A 25,082-nucleotide genomic window follows, 5' to 3' on the forward strand; every position below is an offset into this window, starting at 1 on the left:
TGTTGTACACATATGTACCTAGCAGAAAGCACCTGGGAAGGCACTTGAAAACACATGTGAATAGGGAATTATTGGAGAACTGGCAGCCTCTGGTGGCAGAACTAAGGCTAGTTTCAGACTCGCGTTTGGTGCTGATCCGTCATAGATCTGCACAAACGCATCCCTTCAGATAATACAACCGCATGCATCCATTCAGAACGGATCTGTTTGTATTATCTTTAACATAGCCAAAACGGATCAGTCTTGAACAACATTGAAAGTCAATGGGGGACAGATCCATTTTCTATTGTGCCAGATTGTGTCAGTGAAAACAGATCCGTCCCCATTGACTTACATTGTGTGTTCGGACGGATCAGTTTGGCTCAGTTTCGTCAGACGGACACCGGTGTCCGCCTCCAAAGCGGAAAGGAGTCAAACTGATGCATTCTAAGCGGATCCTTATCTATTCAGAATGCATTAAGGGCAAAACTGATCAGTTTTGGACCGCTTGTGAGATCGCTGAACGGATCTCACAAATGGAAACCAAAACGCCAGTGTGAAAGTAGCCTAATACTTTGAAGAGCGGTGGAAACACAGCTCCATTCTTAGTGCAGTGGCTGTGCTGGGTTACTGCAGCTCAGCTCCCATTCAACTGAATAGAACCCAGAGAGCAGACCCATGGAGCTGCCGAGTGTCAGAACTACACGATTAAATATTGATGGCTTAGGCCTCATGCACGCGGCCGTTTTCCGCCTGTGCCTGTATTCAGTGTGCTCACAGCATCACGGATGTGGACCCATTCACTTGAATGGGTCCACAATCCGGAAGATGCGGAACGTAGGCATGAAACCTCATGGAAGCACTACGGAGTGCTTCCATGGGGTTTCTCTCTGTACCTCCACACCACAAAAAAATAGAACATGTTTGTGGTGTGGACCGATCACGGACCTATTCAAGTTGAATGGGTCTGGAACTGTCTACTTGAATGAATCTGGAACCAAGTAGAAATTAACCCTTATGCTAATTAAAAAAAACACCTGGGCTGAATGGGAGGAGTGCAGACACCATGAGACTGCAATGGCAATAATTCCTACTTGGTTTCAGTCCGTTTCTGAGACCACATGGAAAGGTGAGTTTTTGAGATCACATGTGGCAGTGTTGTATGGTAGCCTCTGTTGTTGTGGTGCTGTGCCTGTGGGTTGGTGTGGCCCAGTGCCATGGTGGGCTTAGCCTGACAGCAAGGATGTTCTTGGGTTGTTTTGCGCCAATTTAGAGTAGGGAACCATTCAAAAGAGGCCACCTTGATGTGGTGAGTGGGATTAGGAGTTTTGAAATGGGCAGTGATAGGGGAGCATCTATATAACTAGCTGGGTGTTGTGAAAGGCGGTGCTGGAGCAGTGGTACTGGTTGGATACAGGAAGTGATACATATGGGACAGAAACAAAGCAGAGTGATTTTTGGACATCTGTTATACACCATAGAAATCCTGGAAAACCCTAAGTGAAGTAAGGTAAGCCTTTTTATTGCTAATATCCAGAAATAATTTATCAACATTTTATTTATTTCCTTTTATTATGACCACGAAACACTACTGTGTATACAGCCATACCCTAGCTTTGAGCTCCATGGACGAAGATACTCACATAAATATTAATGGTTACATATGTTTGCACCTTTCTAAGCAGTTATTGCCCAGAGCCAATGGCAACATTTAAAGAAGGATTACGTAACATGGTGTGAGCATTGAATGTCCTTATAACCCGATTTTACAGGAGTGTAAAGCCCCTTTAATGCATTCATATTAAAGGGGTTATCCAATTCAGAAAGAAACCGAACACAGGGGATCCGCCGTCTATAAAGAAGTGATCATTATTTACCTGGCAGATCCCTTGCCGCCGCTCCAGTTCTACTGGCTAGGATCTATTTACCCGGCTGCAGTGGTGATATCATGTCAACAACACTTGACCTCTGCTGGAAATCACTTGCCTCGGTGGTTCACTGAAGAGGCCAGAGATTGGCTGCAGTAGTGACATGCTGACCTGACATCACTGCTGGAGCGAAGCAAATAGATCCTGGCCAGCAGAACAAGAGCAGTGGCATTGGATCTGCCAGGTAAGTAATTCTCACTTCTTTATGACAGACGGGTCCCGTGTTTACCAACATCCTCCTGGAACTGAACAACCCCTTTAAATTAATGTGCTTTGTCCGGTTTTCAAATTGCATTTGGTTTTGATGGAATTTCTTCACGCGCATTCTGAACAGCCAGAAAGCTGCCATAAGCTCAATATTCAACCTCAAAATCGAAATATTGCTGGTCAAAGTAATGTATTCTGACATATCCGTCCTCTCCGCCGCTGCTGTAGCTGTAGAAAGATGGAAAGAAAACTGATCACAATTATGTTACAAATTGATTTACTCAAAGATTGCAAAAACCTGCACTCACCTTTTGCCATCAGGGTGGAATACTAAACTGTTGATGGGTCCAAAATGGCCCTTCACTCTTCCAAATTCCTCCTCAACGCCAACATGGAAAAATCTAGACGTACCAGAAAGTTATTAGGTAATGAATCTATTAAGTAACCATCCCCTGAATAAGATCATAACAAACTTGCTTACCTTGCCTCAAATTTACCAATCCTGGTGGATGTTGTTGTCACTTCCATGGCTTCCTGTCCTCCTCCCAAAACAACCTGTACAATCGGTAATGAAAGAAGTCCAAGGATTAATAAAGGTCTAAAAGGGACCTTGTCATGAGGGCAGAATCCTTATATGTATAATATAACTAGGACATATATTAGGGCAAACACAATAGCTACCTAGTCCTTAAAAAGCAATGAGAACTGACAAAATGGCAAATGTGACATTTTAGAATTGTTTGAAATACATGTGTTCCAAACAAGTCTAACACTGAGCCAGTAACTGGAATAGAGAATTACTAAAGTCGCACTACAATCAAAAGTTTCATACAATCCCAGTGCAAAGGCTGGAGAAATATTTGGCAAATACATTTCCTCAGGTTGCCCAATTCTAATTTGTAATTTCAGGGAGCCATTTAGCAAATTCATATTCGATCATTAATCACTAGCATAGAGATCAGCAGCTTCTAGCACTCCCGACGTTCCGAAACTACACATCCCAGCATTCTCTTCACCTCTATGGAAGTTACAAGAATGGCAGAGCAAGCAATGCAGGAGAAGTGCCGAAGGTTGCCGACCCCAGCACTAGCATTTCTTTATTCATTTTTATAAAGAGTGTGACAGATCTGTCAAGTCTTCTGACATGTCTGTCCCACAAAAAATAGTATTCTACATTCCTATGTTATTCCACCTAGAAATGTAAGACTAAATTGACAACTTGGTGTTACCAGGTGGAGGTGTCTAAAAACATCTGACATTGCTATCAATCTGTCTAAGGACACACTCCTCTTCACATAAGGGCTGGTAACACCCAGTTGACAATTTATTAATAATTATTAATGAGGAATGGCCCACTACATAGTTTTAAGAAAAGATGCCCCAGAATCATAATATTATGGCAATAATAGCCAAAAGCCATATGATGCTCCTTCCACTTTGAAGCCTGCTGTGCGCCCATACATCAGTTTTTGAGCGCACATGGTTTGTTTCTGTAAACTACAGAATTAAGGTAATAGATTTTGAGTTTTGTTTGGCTGTTAACCCTTGATGTGCTGCAGAAAAAAAAATAGACAAAAATTAAAAATTGCTAAAAATTTTGAAATTTCATTTTAATTTTCATTAAATTCTCGTGGGGCACCTAAAGGGTTAATAAAGTTTCTAAAATAAGTTTTGAATAGCTTGAGGGGTGTAGTTTCTAAAATGGGGTGATTTATGGGTGGTTTCTAATATGTAAGAACCAGAAGGTGACTTCATAACTGAACTGGCCCTGAAAAAATTGGGGTTTGGAAATGTTCAAAATGATCCAAACATGAAGTAGATATATGGAGAATGTAAAGTAATAACTATTTTTGGAGGTATTACTATTTACTATAAAAGTAGAGAAATTGAAATTTGCTAATTTTTCACAATTTTTGGCAAATTTTGTATTTACTATTTTTTTTTTCCTAAATAAAAAATAATAATATTTTGACTCAATTTTACCAGTGTCATGAAGTACAATATGTGACGAGAAAAGAATCTCAGAATGGCCTGGATAAGTAAAAGCGTTTTAAAGTTATTACCACATAAAGTGACAAAATGTCAGATTTGCAGGCCTGGGCAGGAAGGTCAAAACTGGCCCGGGGTAGAAAGGGTTAAAGGGATGGTGCATATTTGAGGGGGGGGGTATCCCTGCTCCTTTTATCCTCAGCCTATGCTGCTCTGCTGCACTCCCAGGATGTTGACCACTTCACATCAGGGCCATTTACCCCCTTCCTGAAAGAGCCTAATTTTGCAAATCTGACATGTGTCACTATGTGGTAATAACTTTGGAACACGTTTACTTTTCCAAACCATTCTGGGACGGTTTTCTCGTGACACATTGTACTTCATTTCAGTGGTAAATTTGAGTCAATATATTTCACATTTATAAAATAATTTCTCTGCTTTTAAAACAGAAAGTGATACCTCATAAAATATTTATTAGGCTTCGTTCAGCCTTTCCGTTCTCCTGCTCCGTTTAGGAGCAGGAGAACGGAAAGGACGGAGAAGGCACATAACTGAGCCAAATGGAGCCTAAGGACCCCATAGACTATAATGGGGTCCATTATGTTTCCGCTCAGAAGATTATTTTGGAGCGGAGACAAAAGTTGTGCATGCAGGACTTTTTTCTCCGCTCCAAAATAATCTTCTGAGCGGAAACATAACGGACCCCATTATAGCCTATGGGGTCCTAAGGGCTCAGTTATGTGCCTTCTCCGTCCTTTCCGTTCTCCTGCTCCTAAACGGAGCAGGAGAACGGAAAGGCCGAATGGTGATGTGAACGAAGCCTTACTTAACATTCCCCATATGTCTACTTTATGTTGGCATCATTTTGTAAATGTAATTTTTTATTTTAGGACGTTAGAAGGCTTAGAAATTTTAGAAGCAATTCTTAAAGTTTTTAAGAAAATTTCCAAAACCCACTTTTTAAGGACCAATTCAGGTCTGAAGTCACTTTGTGGGAATTAAATAGTAGAAAACCCCCAATAAATGACCTCATTGTAGAAACTACACCCCTCAAGTTACTCAAAACAGATTTTTACAAACTTTGTTAACCCTTTAGGTGTTCTACAAGAATTAAAGGAAAATAGAGATCAAATTTAATTGATGCACCCTTACAGTAGAAACTCCCCAAAAGTTGCCCCATTTTGGAAACTAGTGGATAAGGTGCCAGTTTTATTGGTACTATTTTGGGGTACATATGATTTTTAATTGCTCTATATTATGTTTTTGTGAGGCAAGGTAACCAAAAAATGGTACAGTTTTTATTTTTTACAACATTCATCTGACAGGATAGATCATGTGCTATTTTTATAGAGCAGGCTGTTACGGACACAATGATATCAAATATGTCTACTTTCTTTGTTCGTTGTTTCAGTTTTACATAATAAAGCATTTTTGAGAAAAAAAATTATGTTTTTGTGTCTCCATTTTCTGAACGGCATTTAAAAAAAAAATTCTGCCGATCGTCTTGTGCAGGGGCTCGTTTTTTGCAGGAAGATTTTACGTTTTTATTGGCACCATTTTTGGGTACACATGATTTTTTGATCATTTATAATTACACTTTATGGGGCAAGGTGACCAAAAAACTGGTTGTTTTAGCACAGTTTTTATTTATTTATTTTTACAGCGTTCACCTTAGGAGTTAGGTCATGGGACAATTTTATAGAGCAGATAGTTACCTAATATGTATACTTTTTTTTTTATTATTTTAGTTTTACACAATAATAGCATTTTGGAAATCAAAAAAATTGTGTTTTAGTGTCTCCAAAGTCTTAGAGTCATAGCTTTTTTATTTTTTGACCAATTGTCTTATTTAGGGTCTCATTTTTTGCAGGATGATGCGACGTTTTTTTTTTTTGTACCATTTTGTGGGACATACGCCTTTTTGATCACTTAGAGTTGCACTTTTTGTGATGTAAGGTGACAAAAAAGGCTTTTTTTGACACAGTTTTTCTTTGGATTTTTATGGTGTTTATCGGACGGGGTAGATCATGTGATATATTTATAGAGCTGGTCGTTACGGACGCAGCAATACCAAATATGTCTTTTATTTTTATTTTTTATTGAATTACTTAACTGGGGAATTTTTTTGTGAAACTTTTTTTTTTAAACACTATTTTTTTTATTTTACACTTTGCGTCCCCCATAAGGCAATACAAGACCTCTGGGGGACATTTAACTTCACTTTTTTCTTCCCCCACTATTGATTTCTCCTGTAACTGGGGCCCCCAGTTACAGGGGAAATACACCCCCCAGAGAGGCTGTACACCAGAATATAACGCTGTACAGCCTCAGTGCAGGGCTGATCGAAGTCTATGGAAGACCCGACAGCTCCTGCACTCTCCCGGCCCCAGTGGTCATGTGACAGCGGGCCCCCCGCTTGGCTGCTGCACGATTGGCGTGCAGCTGCCATGTCTGAATGGACATTCCAGAACGTCCCTTCAGAGATAAACATCCACCCATAAGACGTTTATATCCTATGTGAGGATGTGAAGTGGTTAACTTCCATTTTGATACGTGTGCAGTCAATTGCTTGCCACAGAGATGACCTACTCCCCTTGCGATAGGTATAAAAATGGAAGTTTACACCTGGAGAGCGCAGCAGAAAAGCTGAGGCTGGGGAGATAAGGAGCCAGTGTCAGGAAGCAGGTTTATATATGCTTCCCTTTGCAGGTCTGCCCAAGAGAGAGGGGTTGCTGACCCCTCTCTTCCCCCCAAAAAAAGTGCACAACCCCTTTAAGCATGAACCTTTTTACTTACATGATCATAGATTGGAGACAGTGCTGCAGAATTTACTGGTCTCTCTGTACGAAACGTTTTCTGATGTTCTAGTGTTGTGCAGTCAAAGAGCTGCAAAGAAAACACAGATTAATCACATACACTATACAATATCCATAGCAATGTATGAAACATGCCAACGAGGAACAAAACTGCCATCAGACAAAGACTCTTCTGTATGTACAGCGCCTTACAGCATTGCAAAACAATAAAAAATCCAAACACATAGTGGACTGAAAAAAACTATGTAAGCCCATCAAGTTGTGCATGTAGCCCAAGTTATACTTTCTATTTTATTTCATCAGAATGAGTTGCCCCATGGCCATAAAAACTCCACATAAAAATCTCCTGACCACAGTTTTCTTTTACATATTCACAAGAATCAAGCATCTTTTGCCGTGCACAAGGAGACAAGCTATTTAATGACTGCCTATCAAGTGCCTTACCTTGGCAGTGCAGTCTTTGGATGCAGTGATAAACATGGTCATATCTCTGGAGGTCTGAATATCATTGATCTGCTTGGAGTGCTCCTTGATACTGTTCACAATCTCTCCAGACTAAAAGAAAACCAAAGGGTTAAAAAGCTTACAAAGAATTCCGATACATTCAACGTTTTTTTCTTTGTTACATTTACGCAGAAAAGAGAAATGTTCTATACAGAGTATAAAATACTTTCTTGCATGGAAAAAAAAAGACAGACAGAAGTCTAAGGAGGTCATTTATCAAACTGGTGTAAAGTAGAACTGGCTTAGTCGCTCAAAGCAACCAATCAGATTCCACCTTTCATTTTGGACAGCTCCTTTGTAAAATGAAAAGTGGAATGGCATTGGTTGCTATGGGCACCTCAGCCAGTTGTACTTTACACCAGTTTGATAAATAAGTCTTTGGTGGAAATGACTTGCCGCACACCTTTGCACTATATTGGTTCAGCTCTCCATTTTCATGTCCAGCGATGATGCTCTCTCCTAGGGGTCCCCATACAGCACTGGTTATCTTTGACTCACTGCAGCTAATCTTCATATAAGGCTCGTTTTCCTCTGCAAAAAGCATTTAATCAGTAACTGGTCACAGTTTGGTGCTCCATAATGATGCCCTCCTGCTTTTCATCACACCCCTCTGCCTTTAGATTGACAGCGCTAGACCGCACTCGTGTATAGAACGGCGTATGCGCAAAACATTTTCGGCTTTATCCCGACGAGCAAAGATGTTGTACGCCGTTCTGGACATGAGTGGGGTCTAGCGTTGTCAATCTAAAGGCAGGGGGGGGGGGGGGGTGTGATGACAAGCAGAGGGGCATCACTATGGAGCAACGGGGGCGTCGCTGGAGCAGTGCACAAATTAGCATCATCAACCCTACCAGGCTCTATGCCAGGTAGGGTTGATCTGCCACAGTTAACATTTATATATATATTTGTGCATTTAAAAAGGAATTCTCCAGGATTAACAAAAGGCTTTTTTTTCCCAGAAACCACCACAACTGTCAATGGGTTGTGTCTAATACTCCAGGACATCCAGACGGAACCCATGGACAAGTGTGCTACTGTTTCTAGGGGGGGAAAAGTTGATTGTTTTTTTTATAATAATAATCCTAGACAACGTCTTTAAATAAGGCAAAGGCAAGGATCTAATAGTGCTTACTATTTTTCCTGGTTCGCCCTCTGTGCCCCTGTTAAATTCTCCTACCTGGTATGCTAACTAATAGCATCGGTACAGGGAGGAGGAGACGCCAGAGTTTCTCAAAGGGCGTCTCCTTCTCCCTGGATGTAGCGCGGTCTAGTCACAGCGGAGAGCGTCCCAGCCAGGGAGAAAAAAAAACTCCCCTTCTCCCTGGCTGTGCAGCTCTCCACTGTGATTGGACCACGCTACAGCCAGGGAGAAGGAGACGCCCATTAAGAAACCCTGGCGTCTCCTCCTCCCTGTACGGATGCTATTAATTAGCATACAAGGTGGGAGAATTTAACAGGGGCACAGCGGGCAAACGGAGCAGTGCCCAGGAAAAATAGTAAGCGCTATTAGATCCCTGCTTTATGCCTTACAAAACGTGCTACTTATTATATAATGTCTGGACCCATGAAAGGTCCTCTTTAGGGCTGTTTCACACGAGTGGATGCCGTGCGTGACATCCGCTCCGTGAATGAGAGCCAAGACCCGCTGCGGACAGCAGAAGCACGGAGCAGTAACATGACTGATAATGCTCCGTGCCTCTCTGTGACCTCTTTACTACGAAATCACAGGGACAACTTTATCTCACTGTGATTTCGTAGTAAAGAGATCACAGAGAGGCACGGAGCATTATCAGTCATGTTACTGCTCCGTGCCTCTGCAGTCTGCATCGGGTCTTGGCTGTCATTCACAGAGCGGATGTCACGCACGGCATCCACTCATGTGAAACAGCCCTTAAGAATAAAAGGTACAGTTTGGAGAAAATATACACTGCTTTCAAAGTCGTCGTCGTCCCCCCCCATATTAAAAAAAAAAAAAGCCTTTAAAAAGCAGCCCTATACCTATATGACATGTAAAAAAAAAAATTTGGGTAGCCCAACAAATTAAAAAGTTATGGCCTTTAAACAATCATGTCTGTTAAATCACAAAATAGTGTCTGGTCATTAAAAGGTCACTAACTTTGCAAAACTTTTCATGTCATATCATATCATATCTATATATATATATTTGCATATAACATATCCCCTAAGAAGCCATAGAAGGCCACTGGGGCACATCTAGGGTGCTGCCAGGCTCCCAGGTTTGATTGAAATTCTTGAATTTCTTACATACAGACGTTTCATTAGTTACAAGTGCAGTCGCTGAAATTGCATACTGCAATTTAGAAAGAAACACTAAGGCTAGGTCTACACGACGACACTAAGTCGCATGACAATTTTTATAATGATAGTCTATGGTGTCGCAACGCAACATGCGCAGAAAAATCCATCTCGAATTGATTTTTTGCAACTGTTGCATCGCAGTATGTCGCATGTTGCAGGGCGACACCATTGTCGCACGACATTGGTGCGACAAATATCGTCGCGTAGACCTAGCCTAAGGGCCTAAAAACACCCTTAAAATGCCAACCAAAACAAAATGCTGTGTTTTTAGGGCATTTTATAACTTATTGTGTGTATCATCTGGTTGTAGTATTGTGGGGGGGCTTTAGCAAAAAAAAAAAAAGTGTGGTTTTAAAAATAAAATATACAGTGTCCTCCGCTTATGAGTACAGTAGGCTATGATTGTGAGTGTGCTGTATCCTATCTTAGGCTCACAATATTTTTGTGCCATTTTAGCTAACAGTGCAGTTAAAAAAAGAATACTGCATTATTTTTGCTGTTCTATACAAATCTCACATTTTGCATTAGAGGGGATTTCCACCCAAAATTAACTGAACGGACATTTATACTCACCAATCTGAGATGGATCCCTTATGTCAAAGAAGTTGACAAAGCACTGGTAACCCATCTGCTTGTCTGTTGAAAACATTATGATATTTCCGCCAAAGTCAAATCCACAGGTTCTGACAGCTGAGTTTGTCTCCAGCAGAGCTAGCTGCTTTCCTAGAAGTCCAGAGAAAACGGTGAAGACAACCATAAAAACCGAAAAATGCCGAAAACATACTAGAATTGGAAAGAACTGCTATAAAATGTAGGGTGAGGTGCACTGTAAGTGTGTTTTCTATAAAGATAAAAGTCCCATATCTTCAAAACATGGTTTTTAAACAGCAATGTGCTCCATTTTTCACACCTATGTCGTTTTTATTCACTTGCTTATTGAAGTTGAACCATCCCAAAAGACAAAGGCCGACATTTAGGCCTCTTTCACACGGGCGTCATGTTTTTTGTCCAGATGCGTCCCGGGTGCATTGCTGCAAACCCGCGTGAGTAGGTACGCAATTGCAGTCAGTTTTGACTGCGATTGCATTTAGTTTTTCTGTTTTTATTGCGCGGGTGCAATGCGTTTTGCACGAGCGTGATAAAAAACTGAATGTGGTACCCAGACCCGAACTTCTTCACTGAAGTTCAGGTTTGGGTTAGGGTACTTTCACACTAGCGTTTTTCTTTTCCGGCATAGAGTTCCGTCACAGGGGCTCTATACCGGAAAAGAACTGATCAGTTTTATCCCTATGCATTCTGAATGGAGAGTAATCCGTTCAGGATGCATCAGGATGTCTTCAGTTCAGTCATTTTGACTGATCAGGCAAAAGAGAAAACCGTAGCATGCTATGGTTTTCTCTCCGGCGAAAAAAAACTGAAGACATGCCTGAACGCCGGATCCGGCATTTTTTCCCATAGGAATGTATTAGCGCCGGATCCGGCATTCAGAATACCGGAATGCCGGATCCGTCGTTCCGGCATGCGCAGATCGGTAAAAATGAAAAAAAAATGTACAAGACGGATCCGTCGGTCCGCATGACAAGCGGAGAGACGGATCCGTCCTTGCAATGCATTTGTGAGACGGATCCGCATCCGGATCCGTCTCACAAATGCTTTCAGTCAGCAGCAGATCGGCGGATCCGGCGGCCAGTTCCGACGACGGAACTGCCCGCCGGATCACACTGCCGCAAGTGTGAAAGTAGCCTTAGGTGTTATGTAGATTGTATTATTTTCCCTTATAACATGGTTATAAGGGAAAGTAATAGCATTCTGAATACAGAATGCTAAGCAAAATAGGGCTGGAGGGGTTAAAAAAATAAAATAATTTAACTCACCTTGCATGCGCTGATCTATATTCTTTTGTGCTGCATTTACTATTTTAGACGCGGCTGAAAGTAAGGCCTCTTTCACACTTGCGTTGTCCGGATCCGGCGTGTACTCCACTTGCCGGAATTACACGCCGGATCCGGAAAAACGCAAGTGTACTGAAAGCATTTGAAGACGGATCCGTCTTCAAAATGCTTTCAGTGTTACTATGGCAGCCAGGACGCTATTAAAGTCCTGGTTGCCATAGTAGGAGCGGGGAGCGGTATACTTACAGTCCGTGCGGCTCCCGGGGCGCTCCAGAGTGACGTCAGAGCGCCCCATGCGCATGGATCATGTGATCCATGCGATCACGTCATCCATGCGCTTGGGGCGCCCTGACGTCACTCTGGAGCGCCCCGGGAGCCGCACGGACGGTAAGTATGCTGCTCCCCGCTCCCCACTACACTTTACCATGGCTGCCAGGACTTTAGCGTCCCGGCAGCCATGGTAACCATTGAGAAAAAGCTAAACGTCGCATCCGGCAATGCGCCGAAACGACGTTTAGCTTAAGGCCGGATCCGGATCAATGCCTTTCAATGGGCATTCATTCCGGATGCGGCCTTGCGGCAAGTGTTCCGGATTTTTGGCCGGAGCAAAAAGCGCAGCATGCTGCGCTATTTGCTGCGGCCAAAAAACGTTCCGTTCCGGAACGGAAGACATCCTGATGCATCGTGAAGGACGGACTGTCCATTCAGAATGCATTAGGATAATCCTGATCAGTATTCTTCCGGCATAGAGCCCCGACGACGGAACTCTATGCCGGAAGAAAAGAACGCAGAAAGAGCCCTAATATAGATCAGCGCATGCGCGTTCACACTTTTAATGAGAGGCCAGCCACTGGATCATCAGAGTTCTTCTGCGCAAGCGCGTCCTATGGATGCGGCAGGCTAGAGGTGGCCGTATCCATGGTAAACGCACATAAACAATGAAGTAGGAGACATCTAATTTATGGAAGAATGGTGGGAATTTTTAAATGAAATATATTTAGAAAAATGTTCACTGGGAAAAAAAATATTTAAATAAACTATGATCAATAAGATGGGAATACCCCTTTAAGGGAAACAGGCCATGACTTAAGGGCCCTTTACACGGGCCGAGAATTGCACAGATTATTGCTAACGAGCGTTCATAGTAACGTTCACTAGCGATGGTTTGGGCGATGGAAACGTACCACTGATTACCTGATGAACGAGCGTAACATTCGTTCATCAGGTAATCCGATAATTTGTGCGCTTAGACAAAAGTCTTTGTCCCTTTACCAATCTGATTTTTCACTAGTTCGGGCTCACTCAGATGACGCTTGTTCTCAGATTGAACACTGACCCACTATTGTTGACCATCGGTCTGTGCTGAGAAAACTGCAGCATGCAACACTTTGGTCCAATTTTCACAAAAGACTCAAGTGAATGGGTGCATCATAAAAACAGACTATACACTGACACAGTGGAGAGATTTATCAAAACTGGTGTAAGGGAAAATTGGCAAAGGTTACTTTTACATCTGCGCTTTCCGCTTCTGTTTTGTCCCCATTCATTGTCAATGGGAACAAAACTGAACGAAATGGAGTGCACCAGAATGCATTCCGTTCCATTGCGTCCCTATCGCGGACAGAATAACGTTGTAAGCAGCGTTTTTCTGTCCGCGACGTGGTGCAGAGTAGGGCTGCACGATAAATCGAAAAAATAATCGAATCGCGATAATCGGCAAATGCGATATGGCAATTTGGCTGACCTGAAAATGGAAGGGGCCCCGCGCACATAACTGCCTTTTGCGTGTAAAGTGTTTTACTAGTGTGTGTGTGTGGGTGAAACAATCTCTCTCCTAACAGGTCCGGCCTCTGTACTCACTATGAATGCAATGCACTGCAGCGAGCTGGCCGGCCGGCGCGTGACTGACGTCACTTAGTAACGCTCCTCCCACTTCAGGAAGCAGGAGCGTTACTAAGTGACGTCAGTCACGCGCCGGCCGGCCAGCTCGCTGCAGTGCATTGCATTCATAGTGAGTACAGAGGCCGGACCTGTTAGGAGAGAGATTGTTTCACCCACACACACACACTAGTAAAACACTTTACACGCAAAAGGCAGTTATGTGCCCAGTTTAGGACACATGAGGGGGACCAGCACAAGATGCTATATGTCTTAAGCTGGCCCCCCTCATGGCCCTATGTGTCCTCCACACATCCCCTATAACAGCGCCCTCCACAGATCCCCCCATATAACAGCGCCCTCCACAGATCCCCCCATATAACAGCGCCCTCCACAGATCCCCCCATATAACAGCGCCCTCCACAGATCCCCCCATATAACAGCGCCCTCCACAGATCCCCCCATATAACAGCGCCCTCCACAGATCCCCCCATATAACAGCGCCCTCCACAGATCCCCCCATATAACAGCGCCCTCCACAGATCCCCCCATATAACAGCGCCCTCCACAGATCCCCCCATATAACAGCGCCCTCCACAGATCCCCCCATATAACAGCGCCCTCCACAGATCCCCCACAACTCAGCGCCCTCCACAGATCCCCCACAACTCAGCGCCCTCCACAGATCCCCCACAACTCAGCGCCCTCCACAGATCCCCCACAACTCAGCGTCATCCACAGATCCCCCACAACTCAGCGTCATCCACAGATCCCCCACAACTCAGCGTCATCCACAGATCCCCCACAACTCAGCGTCATCCACAGATCCCCCACAACTCAGCGTCATCCACAGATCCCCCACAACTCAGCGTCATCCACAGATCCCCCACAACTCAGCGTCATCCACAGATCCCCCACAACTCAGCGTCATCCACAGATCCCCCACAACTCAGCGTCATCCACAGATCCCCCACAACTCAGCGTCATCCACAGATCCCCCACAACTCAGCGTCATCCACAGATCCCCCACAACTCAGCGTCATCCACAGATCCCCCACAACTCAGCGTCATCCACAGATCCCCCACAACTCAGCGTCATCCACAGATCCCCCACAACTCAGCGTCATCCACAGATCCCCCACAACTCAGCGTCATCCACAGATCCCCCACAACTCAGCGTCATCCACAGATCCCCCACAACTCAGCGTCATCCACAGATCCCCCACAACTCAGCGTCATCCACAGATCCCCCACAACTCAGCGTCATCCACAGATCCCCCACAACTCAGCGTCATCCACAGATCCCCCACAACTCAGCGTCATCCACAGATCCCCCACAACTCAGCGTCATCCACAGATCCCCCACAACTCAGCGTCATCCACAGATCCCCCACAACTCAGCGTCATCCACAGATCCCCCACAACTCAGCGTCATCCACAGATCCCCCACAACTCAGCGTCATCCACAGATCCCCCACAACTCAGCGTCATCCACAGATCCCCCACAACTCAGCGTCATCCACAGATCCCCCACAACTCAGCGTCATCCACAGATCCCCCACAACTCAGCGTCATCCACAGATCCCCCACAACTCAGCGTCATCCACAGATCCCCCACAACTCAGCGTCATCCACAGATCCCCCACAACTATGTCATACCCAGCCGCGTCAGCGGCTCATATGGGAAAATCCAAGCAAATAGACCTCTAGCACAATTCCTTTAAAATATTGCATCGCATATCGTTATCGCAATTTTTAGGGCCCTAATCGCAATTGCACAAAATTCCCATATCGTGCAGCCCTAGTGCAGAGCAAGACGGAACTGTCTTGGCTATTTTAGAGATAATACAACCGGATCCGTTCAGAACAGATGCAGACCGTTGTATTATTATGACGGAAGCGTTTTTGCTGATCCATGACGGATCCAGCAAAAACGCTGGTGTGAAAGTAGCCTAGAGCAACCAATCAAATTCCCCTTTCATTTTCCTGAGGAGCTCTGAAAAATGTAAGGTGGAATCTGATCGGTTGTAAAGGCCAACTAAGTCAGTTTTCCTTTACACCAGTATGATAAATCTCTCTGTGTGCAGTCCCAATAAAAAAAAAAAGTCCTCCTTTATATGGATGATAACACAGCAGAGTTTTAGTATAGTGACCAAAAACAAGAAACTGTATCTACAATTGTGTTTTTTGCCCTTAGCCACACTTCTGAATTTTTGATTTTGCTGCCTGGTTTTGCTACAAGATGCTTTAGACTTTAATACAAATGTTTAAAAAAAATGACAGCCGGGCATGTGGCTCTTGGTGGAAGAGAAAGGACAGAATGTCTATAAACTAATAGCAAAGAAAACAGCAGTGAAAAAGAGGGAAAAGAGCCTCTGTAAAAGTGCCCATACACTTTAGGCAACTGTCAGTCAGACCACCACTCATCTAATGTGTAAGGGGCGGCCTGACTATACCCAATCGTCAGATATCAGGGGTCATACACTTTAAGCAACTGTGAGCCAGACCACCACTCATCTAATGTGTAAGGGGCAGCCTGACCATACCCAATCGTCAGATATCAGGGCCCCCGCACTTTTACTAGCTGTCGGCCAATCGATCATTCAGCCGACAGCTATCTCGCCGAACTCTCCCATACAAGTCTGGTTCGTCTGAACATGAATATGTATTCAACGGGGAGAGAGGAGAAAGCCGATACCAGACATTTCTAGTGGTGGCTTATCTCCCAGGAGAACAAAGGGATCAGGCAAAAAGATCCACTTCACCCTAGTCCTCTCTCTGTTGGCAGTACCCCATACTCATTAGCCGGCCGAACTCTACGCTCTTCCGGATTCGGCCTACAATACAGCTTAGGGGGTCCGAAGGGTTGTTAAATTTCTACTTGCCGAATCCTTTTGTTCTCATGGGAGATAAGCTGCTGCCAAATCCCCTTTTCCTACTGAGACCACATGGAAGAAATGTTCATGCATGTAGATTGTAAGCCCTCCAGGGCAGGGCCCTCTCTCCTTCTGTACCAGTTTGTAACTCGTCTTGTTTATGATTAGTGCAATTGTCTGTTATGTATGTGCACCCCTTATCATATGTACAGCGCTATGGAATGAATGCCGCTTTAATAATAATAAATAGTAATAATAATAATGCACCCAGCGGCTATCTAAACTAGAGTAAAGGGAAGAATGAGTAGTTGCCTAAAGAGCCACTGATCCACTTTTTCTTTGCTCTTGTTATGATAAATCTCCTCCAATATTCACAGTTTAGAATCCACTTTTATTTAAATGTAATAGATCAGAAAATAGAAGAACATACAATGTAAAAATCACAATTGAGATTATTTTGAACTTACCGGTTTCACAGTCCCATAACCTACAGGAGTTATCGGCTGATCCAGAAAGCACATGTCGCGTGTCCCCTGCGCACTCGAGTTAAGGATGATGACATGCAAAGATCAGCGTTCGATTACTATGAAATCCTGGGCCTAACTGGACTGGTGAAACCATCTCCAGGTCCATCTGATGAGCAGCAGCATCTTTTACACAATCAAGTGATGGTTTCTGTTCTTAGCCTGGCCTCAAGGGAATTATATAACAGGCTGCACTCCCTAAACTCTCTGTGTGTAAAAGAGCACAAAGGCAACAAGGAGGGGATGGTGGAAGAGACATCCACAGGCCATATGGAGTGGAGTCAACCACTGGATCATTCTAAACAAGCGGATCAGTACTGGCAACTCTACAGCTAAGTTAGTAAGGTCATCAGTCTATATTAGTTTACCCCCCAAAAAAATCTCAGGATAGCTCATTAATATCAAATCAGCGGGGTCTGACACCGGCATCCCCTGCGTCCAATGAGGATGCCGGTAATTGGTTTGAATGCGCTCAGCCTTGCTGAAGAGACTGAGAACATTTAAACTGCAATTCTTATTTTGGCCACCAGGTGGCAGGCCAACATGAGAAAAAAGCAGCTCTCAGTAATATGTCCAAATATGCTTAAAAATCTATGATTGTTCAAAATAAAAAATAAATAGAAAATGCATTTTATATGCTCATATATGAGCTTCAAAATCATAAAAAAAGTTAAAGTTTAAATCACCCCCCTTTCCGTATAATAAAAAAATAAATACCTGAATAACAAAAAAAAAATAAACATCATGGGTATCACCGCGGCTGAAAACACCAGTACTGTTGAAATTTAAAAATATTTTTCCAATACAGCGAATGGTGTAACGGGAAAAAGGGTCAAAATGGCCAATTTGCCATTTTTTCATTGCTTCTCTTACCCAAAAAAATGTAATAAAATGTGATCAAAAAGTCATACAATTTCAAAGTTTAAGTTTCCTTTTACATTATTTAGACATAAAAACCCTATACATAAGGGGTATCGTTGTAATTGTACTGACCCAGAGAATGAAGGGTATGGGTCAGTTTTGCCGCGAACTGAACGCCATGCGAACAGAACCAGTAAAACGATAGGGTAATTTTTTTTTATAATTCCACCCCATTTGGAATTTTTTTTTACTGCTTCCAAATACATTGCATGCCATAATTTATGGTGGCATTAGAAAGTACAACTTGTTCCACAAAAATTAAGCCCTCATACGACAGCTATGTGAACGGAAATAAAAAAAAGTTAGGGCTCAAGGAAATAGGGAAGAAAAATGAAACTGCAAAAAGTAAAAAAAACCTCCGTTATCCATGGGTTAATCAACCAACAAATCTTGAAATATGTCAATAAATCGTAACAGGCTGATAAAGTTAGAAACTAAGAAATAAAAATAAAAAAATACTACATCTCTCTGGCATCTCCAACAAGTGGGATCCAATAACTAAAACATGCTGTGTAGTTTAAAGGGATTTTCCACATTATTCTTTTTATTATGGAAACAGCCTGGGCCCTGATAAAACTATAAAAACACTTACATTCACCTTAGTGCTTTTATTATTTTATCAGTGCCCAGGCTGTGTCCATTAATAAGACATTGGAACCGGAGAGTACAGTTTAAATAATTGTCCACAGCTTGGAAAGGATGTTTTATCTAGATCTGGAAGATCTTATATGACTCATTAGCAGTAATCTGACTTTCTGATAACTGGATGGATGTTGGCAATACATTTATATCACAAAACACCTTCATATACACTCTACAATTCTGCTACCTAGTAAAAGACATTCTAAAACTAGAAATGTTATTTTTGACCATTAGTCACTAAGGCTACTTTCACACTAGCGTTTTTGGTGGATCCGGCAGGGTTCAGCAAAAACTCTTCTGTTACTGATAATACAACCATCTGCATCCGTTATGAACGGATCCGGTTGTATTATCTTTAACATAGCCAAGACGGATCCGTCATGAACTCCATTCAAAGTCAATAGGGGACGGATCCATTTTCCATTATGTCAGAGAAAACGCATGCTGCGCTTTGCTTTCCGTCCTGAGATGCGGAGCAAGATGGATCCGTCTTCATTGACTTGCATTGTGGGTCATGGCGGATCCATCTTGCTCCGCATCTCAGGACGGAAAGCAAACCGCAGCTTGCGTGTTCTCTTACTGCAGTTTGCTCTCCGGTATGAGAACGGAATGCATTTTGGAGCACTCTGTTCTGTTACGTTTTCTCCCCATTGACAATGAATGGGGACAAAACGGAAGCGTTTTTTTTTTCCGGTATTGAGACCCTATGACGGATCTCAATACCGGAAAACATTAACGCTAGTGTGAAAGTAGCCTAAATCTGTGCAAGTGTTGAATCCAACAAAAGTCGTAATCAAAAAGGATACAGTCAACATCCACACACCAGACCGCTCCTGTGTGACCATTGTAGGTACCCAGGCGTTCTCCATTCACAGAGTAAAAAGCATTAACCACCTAGGGACAAACAACATTGAAAATATGAAGGTTTGTAAAGCAGCATACATAGAAGACAGTGACATCTCCCCAAAACTTCATCCAACTGACAGAAGAACTCAAAGTCGGAAAACGACTTACTGGATCTTTTGCAACTGTGAAAAGCAGGTCCCCATCTCGGTTGTACTTGATTTCGGTAATGGAGCGCTCATGGCCCTGAAGCAGGATGGGTCTCTTAAAGAAAAAAACATATTTTAATGGACAAGTTTGACTTACAGCTACTACAACTGATAGCACCATTTTCATATAACCTTGTAAAAATAAAAGTTTGTGCAATAGGTTTTATTTCCCATTTTGCAATTTATATCAAAAGCTGGCCAAATACATATCAGCCAAACATGATTTTGGTGGGAGCAGGCACCAGAGGTGTGCACGGAGGGGTTACTAATGTGTAAGGGCATCCTCAGTGTAACAGAACCTCTTCCATTATCAGTATGCAGCAGGCATCTCTCCTCCTAATGTGAAACACACCTCAGGGCTCGCTCACACGACCGTATGGCTTTTTCAGTGCTTTGCGGGCCGTTTTTCCATTTTTTCCCCCCAGTAATGTTTCCTGTACCGTTCCTTTTTTTCCCGAATGGCATATACAGTATACAATAATTACATAGAAAAAATTGGGCTGGGCATAACATTTTCAAAAGATGGTTCCGCAAAAACGGAACGGATACGAAGGACATACGGAGTACATTCCGTGTGTGTTCCGTTTTTTTTTTTGCTGACCCATTGACTTGAATGGAGCCACGGAACGTGATTTGCGGGCAATAATAGGACATGTTCTATCTCTGAACGTAAATACGGAAACGGAATGCATACGTACATTCTGTTTTTTTTTTTTTTTTTTTGCGGAACCATTGAAATGAATGGTTCCGTATACGGACCATATACAGAACGCAGAAAAAGGCCTGTATACAGAATACAAAAAAAAACTTGTGTGACGAAGCCCCTAGGCTTGGCTTCCATGTGGTAGCCGAAACTCCACCAATCCACAGTAGCTGCATGATTTTGGAGGTGATAATTTGCAGTCAAGGGTCGGTAGGATTTTGGCTGCATGTTTCAGAGGCACGGTGTCTGTAAAGGGGAAACCCAGGCTGTTACGGAAGGAGCTTCTCACTACACTAAGGCCTCTTTCACACGAGCGTTGCGGATTGGGGCCGGATGCGTTCAGGGTGCGATCAGTGAAACTCGCACTATTTTGCAAGCAAGTTCAGTCAGTTTTGTCTGCGATTGCGTTTAGTTGTTCAGTTTTTTCCGCGCGGGTGCAATGCGTTTTGATGCGTTTTTCATGCGCGTGATAAAAAACTGAATGTTTACAAATAAACATCTCTTAGGCCCCTTTCACACGGGCGAGATTTCCGCGCGGGTGCGATGCGTGAGTTGAACGCATTGCACCCGCACTGAATCCTGACCCATTCATTTCTATGGGGCTGTTCACATGAGCGGTGATTTTCACGCATCACTTATGCGTTGCGTGAAAATCGCAGCATGTTCTATATTCAGCGTTTTTCACGTAACGCAGGCCCCATAGAAATGAATGGGGTTGCGTGAAAATCGCAAGAATCCGCAAGCAAGTGCGGATGCGGTGCGATTTCCACGCATGGGTTCTAGGTGACAGTCTATTCACTGTATTATTTTCCCTTATAACATGGTTATAAGGGAAAATAATAGCATTCTGACTACAGAATGCTTAGTATAATAGTGCTGGGAGGGTTAAAAAAAATAAAAAAAAGTTAACTCACCTTATCCCCATGATCGCCTAGTTCCCGGTCGGTCTGTTCTTTAGCTGTGGCTAAAGGACCTTTGATGACGTCAGATCACATGCTCCATCACCATGGTGATGGACCATGTGATTGGAGCATGTGATCTGACATCACCAAAGGTCATTCAGCAGACAGCTAAAGAACAGACCGGGATCTACACGATCATGGGGATAAGGTGAGTTAACTTTTTTATTTTTTTAACCCTTCCAGCGCTATTATACTAAGCATTCTGTATTCAGAATGCTATTATTTTCCCTTATAACCATGTTATAAGGGAAAATAATACAATCTTCAGAACATCAATCCCAAGCCCGAACTTCTGTGAAGAAGTTCGGGTTTGGGTACCAAACATGCGCGTTTTTTCTCACGCGAGTGCAAAACGCATTACAATGTTTTGCACTCGCGCGGAAAAATCGCGGGTGTTTCCGCAACGCACCCGCACATTTTTCCGCAACGCCCGTGTGAAAGAGGCCTTAGACTACTTTCACACTAGCGCTTGATCGGATCCGTTCTGAACGGATCCGATCATATTAATGCAGACGGAGGCTCCGTTCAGTACGGATCCGTCTGCATTAATAACTTAGAAAAATTTCTAAGTGCGCAAGATGCCTGAGCGGATCCGTTCAGACTTTCAATGTAAAGTCAATGGGGGATGGATCCGCTTGAAGATTGAGCCATATGGTGTCATCTTCAAGCGGATCCGTTCCCATTGACTTACATTGTAAGTCTGAACGGATCCGCTCGCCTCCGCACGGCCAAGCGGACAGCTGAACGCTGCAAGCAGCGTTCAGCTGTCCGCCTGTCCGTGCGGAGGCGAGCGGAGCGGAGGCTGAACGCCGCCAGACTGATGCAGTCTGAGCGGATCCGCTCCATTCAGACTGCATCAGGGCTGGTCGGAGACGTTCGGGTCCGCTCGTGAGCTCCTTCAAACGGAGCTCACGAGCGGACCGACGAACGCTAGTGTGAAACTAGGCTTAGCAACCATCAGTGAAAAACGCATCGCACCCACACTTGCTTGCGGATGCAATGCATTTTTCACGCAGCCCCATTCACTTCTATGGGGCATGGGCTGCATGAAAAACGCAGAATATAGAACATGCTGCGATTGTCACGCAACGTAGAACTGATGCGTGAAAAACAACGCTCATGTACACAGACCCATTGAAATGAATGGGTCCGGATTCAGTGCGGGTGCTATGCATTCACGTCACACATTGCACCCGCGCGGAAAACTCGCTCGTGTGAAAGCGGCCTAAAAGACTTCTAATACATTAGAATTAGGCCCCATGCACACGGCCGTTGTTCACGGCCGTGTGCGGGCCGTGGAACCGCGGCCTGGATCCCTTCCTGAGAGCAGGAGCGCACGGCGTCACTGGTTGCTATGACGCCGTGCGCTCCCTGCTGCCGGCACAGAACAGTAATACACTGGTACGATCTATACCAGTGTATTACTGTACTGTGCCGGCAGCAGGGGGCGCACGGCGTCCTAGCAACCAGTGACGCCGTGCGCTCCAGCTCACAGGAAGGGATCCAGGCCGCGGTTCCACGGCCCGCACACGGCCGTGAACAACGGCCGTGTGCATGGGGCCTTAGGCTTGTCCGGCAGGCTGTCCTGGAAGGGGAACAGCCTGCTGGATCCGTACTAACGGATCCTACAGGCTGGATGGTGAACGTAAAAAACTAAAATAAAAAAAAATACTGCAAAATTTGAAAAACAAACCTAGAATTGCTGTAGTTTTGCTTATACGCCACACACACACAGAATGGAAGAAAAAAATAAAAAAAAAGATTCAAATGTCTTATGTACCTCAAAATGGTACCAAAGAAAACTACAAGTTGTCCTGCAAAAATAAAGCCATCACATAGTCTGTCAACAGAAAAATGAAAAAAGTAAAATTAAAAAAATTACGTTTGGGATATGGCGATAAAAAAAAACGCTCTTTTAAAAAAAGTGGTAAAACTTTATATATGTATATAACGGTATACACACACATACTTAGCATGGTTGTTATCTAATCATGTTATTTAGGCCTCATGCACACGACTGTTGTTTTGGTCCGCATCCGAGCCGCAGTCTTTTTCGGCTTGGATGCGGACCCATTCACTTTAATGGGTTCGCAAAAGATGCTGACAGCACTCCGTGTGCTGTTCGCACCCGTTTCTCTGTTCCGTGGTCCGCAAAAAAAATAAAAATAACCTGTCCTATTCTTGTACGTTTTGCGGACAAGAATAGGAAGTTATATCAATGGCTGTCCGTGCCGTTCCGCAAATGGCGGAACGCACAAAGACGCCATCCGTGTTTTGCAAAACACACAACGGTCGTGTGCATGAGGCCTTATGCTGCAAAGTGAACGTCACAAAATGTAAAAAGTGGCGAAATAAAGTGGCCGAAATGCTGTGTTTTCCACCCACCCCCAGAAAGCAGTGATAATAGTTAATCAATGAGTTGTGTGTACCTCTAAATTATTCCATTAGAAACTACAACTTGTCCCACAAAAAAAAATAAAAAAAAATAAAACCCTCGTATGGGTACATTGACGGAAAAACAATAAAGGTACAGCTCTTGGAATTGGTTACTGAGAGGTTAAAGAGAAGATAACTTCAGGTGAATTAGTAAGGTAACACAAGGTAGACACAGAGATCTTAAAAACTATGACTAGTGATGAGCAAACTTCAGTTTTCAAGTTCGGGGTACAAGTTTCGGGTTATCTAAGAATTCCGCTACCACGGACAAGTAGCGGAATCCATAACGGAATTCTTAGGTAACCTGAACCTTGTACGCCAAACTTGAAAACACAAGTTTGCTCATCCCCAACTATGACAAACTGACCCACAAAGTATATTAGAAAACGGTACACGTCGGCTTTAGTGGTGATTTAGCTTCATTTGCTGAAATCATATAAACTAATAATCCCACCAGGGTTGAGCAAACCAGATTCTTTTAAACCTTTATGGGCGCCGTCCTACTGTAAAATGTATGGCCTCCGCTGAGGTATTTCCGACGTTTCAGCAAATATCGCAAGACTTAGGGTCCATTCACACGTCTGTTGTTTCTTTCCTGATCTGTTCCGTTTTTTGCGGAACAGATCTGGACCCATTCATTTTCAATGGGTCCTGAAAAAAAAAATCAGACATTGTGCTGTCCGATTTTTTTCAGGGCCCATTGAAAATGAATGGGTCCAGATCTGTTCCGCACAAAACGGAACAGATCAGGAAAGAAACAACGGACATGTGAATGGACCCTTACTTCGTCTCGCCTATATCACGTCACTTTATTTTATTCGCGTAAATTACTGTATCAAAATACTAAGCTAAACTCGGCTTTGTGCCTCACTACGAAGCAGTTCAGCTGTACTTTGATACAGTAATGTATGCGAATAATCAAAGTTACACGTGACAGAGGCGAGATGAAGCAAGTCTGGCGATATTTGCTGAAACGTCGGAGAGACCCCCGCAGAGACCATACATTTTACAGTAGGACGGCGCCCATATTCTTAAAAGAATCGGACACAGCAATCAGAAGCGGATTCGCTCAACCCTAGATCCCACCTATAAAGCTAGATCCCCAACATGACCAGATTACGGATACAATACTTGAACGAGTTGTCAATGACTGCTCTGAAAAGTGAACCCTAATAACAGAACAGCGTGTGTTATCATCTTCACAGGATGATGGCGTCGTCAGAATTACAGATGCGCATGTAGTGGACTTGTAGCCATGGCTCAGGGAGAGGTAATTACTAGGGAGAACTAAGGCTGGGACAAATCCGATACATAAGGACCGGGAAAAGTCCTAAACCGCATCAAAACCGCAAAGATAAACGCACACAACGTTTCCGCTCTCTCACCATTATGAGCAAGGCTGCCGGCTGTCCTCAGGCGCGTGTAGAAAGGACCCGGAAGTGGGAATGATAGAG

General features: G+C 43.6%; 1 protein-coding gene across 1 annotated transcript; it reads right to left on the reverse strand.

Annotated features, from left to right (window-relative positions):
* Nucleotides 1–1,480: 1,480 nt before the first annotated feature.
* Nucleotides 1,481–25,081, reverse strand: EIF3I (eukaryotic translation initiation factor 3 subunit I). The gene is made up of 11 exons (XM_044286511.1): nt 25,014–25,081; nt 19,490–19,582; nt 19,282–19,369; nt 16,856–16,921; nt 10,316–10,465; nt 7,827–7,954; nt 7,364–7,474; nt 6,900–6,989; nt 2,596–2,669; nt 2,423–2,515; nt 1,481–2,342 (listed from the first exon to the last, which is right to left on the reverse strand). The coding sequence occupies exons 1-11, from the start codon at nt 25,014–25,016 to the stop codon at nt 2,261–2,263; spliced, it is 978 nt and encodes a 325-aa protein (XP_044142446.1). The 5' UTR covers nt 25,017–25,081; the 3' UTR covers nt 1,481–2,260.
* Between the last annotated feature and the right edge of the window lies 1 nt (nt 25,082).

This window comes from Bufo gargarizans, chromosome 3 (assembly GCF_014858855.1).
Source record: "Bufo gargarizans isolate SCDJY-AF-19 chromosome 3, ASM1485885v1, whole genome shotgun sequence".
Taxonomy (NCBI): domain Eukaryota; kingdom Metazoa; phylum Chordata; class Amphibia; order Anura; family Bufonidae; genus Bufo; species Bufo gargarizans.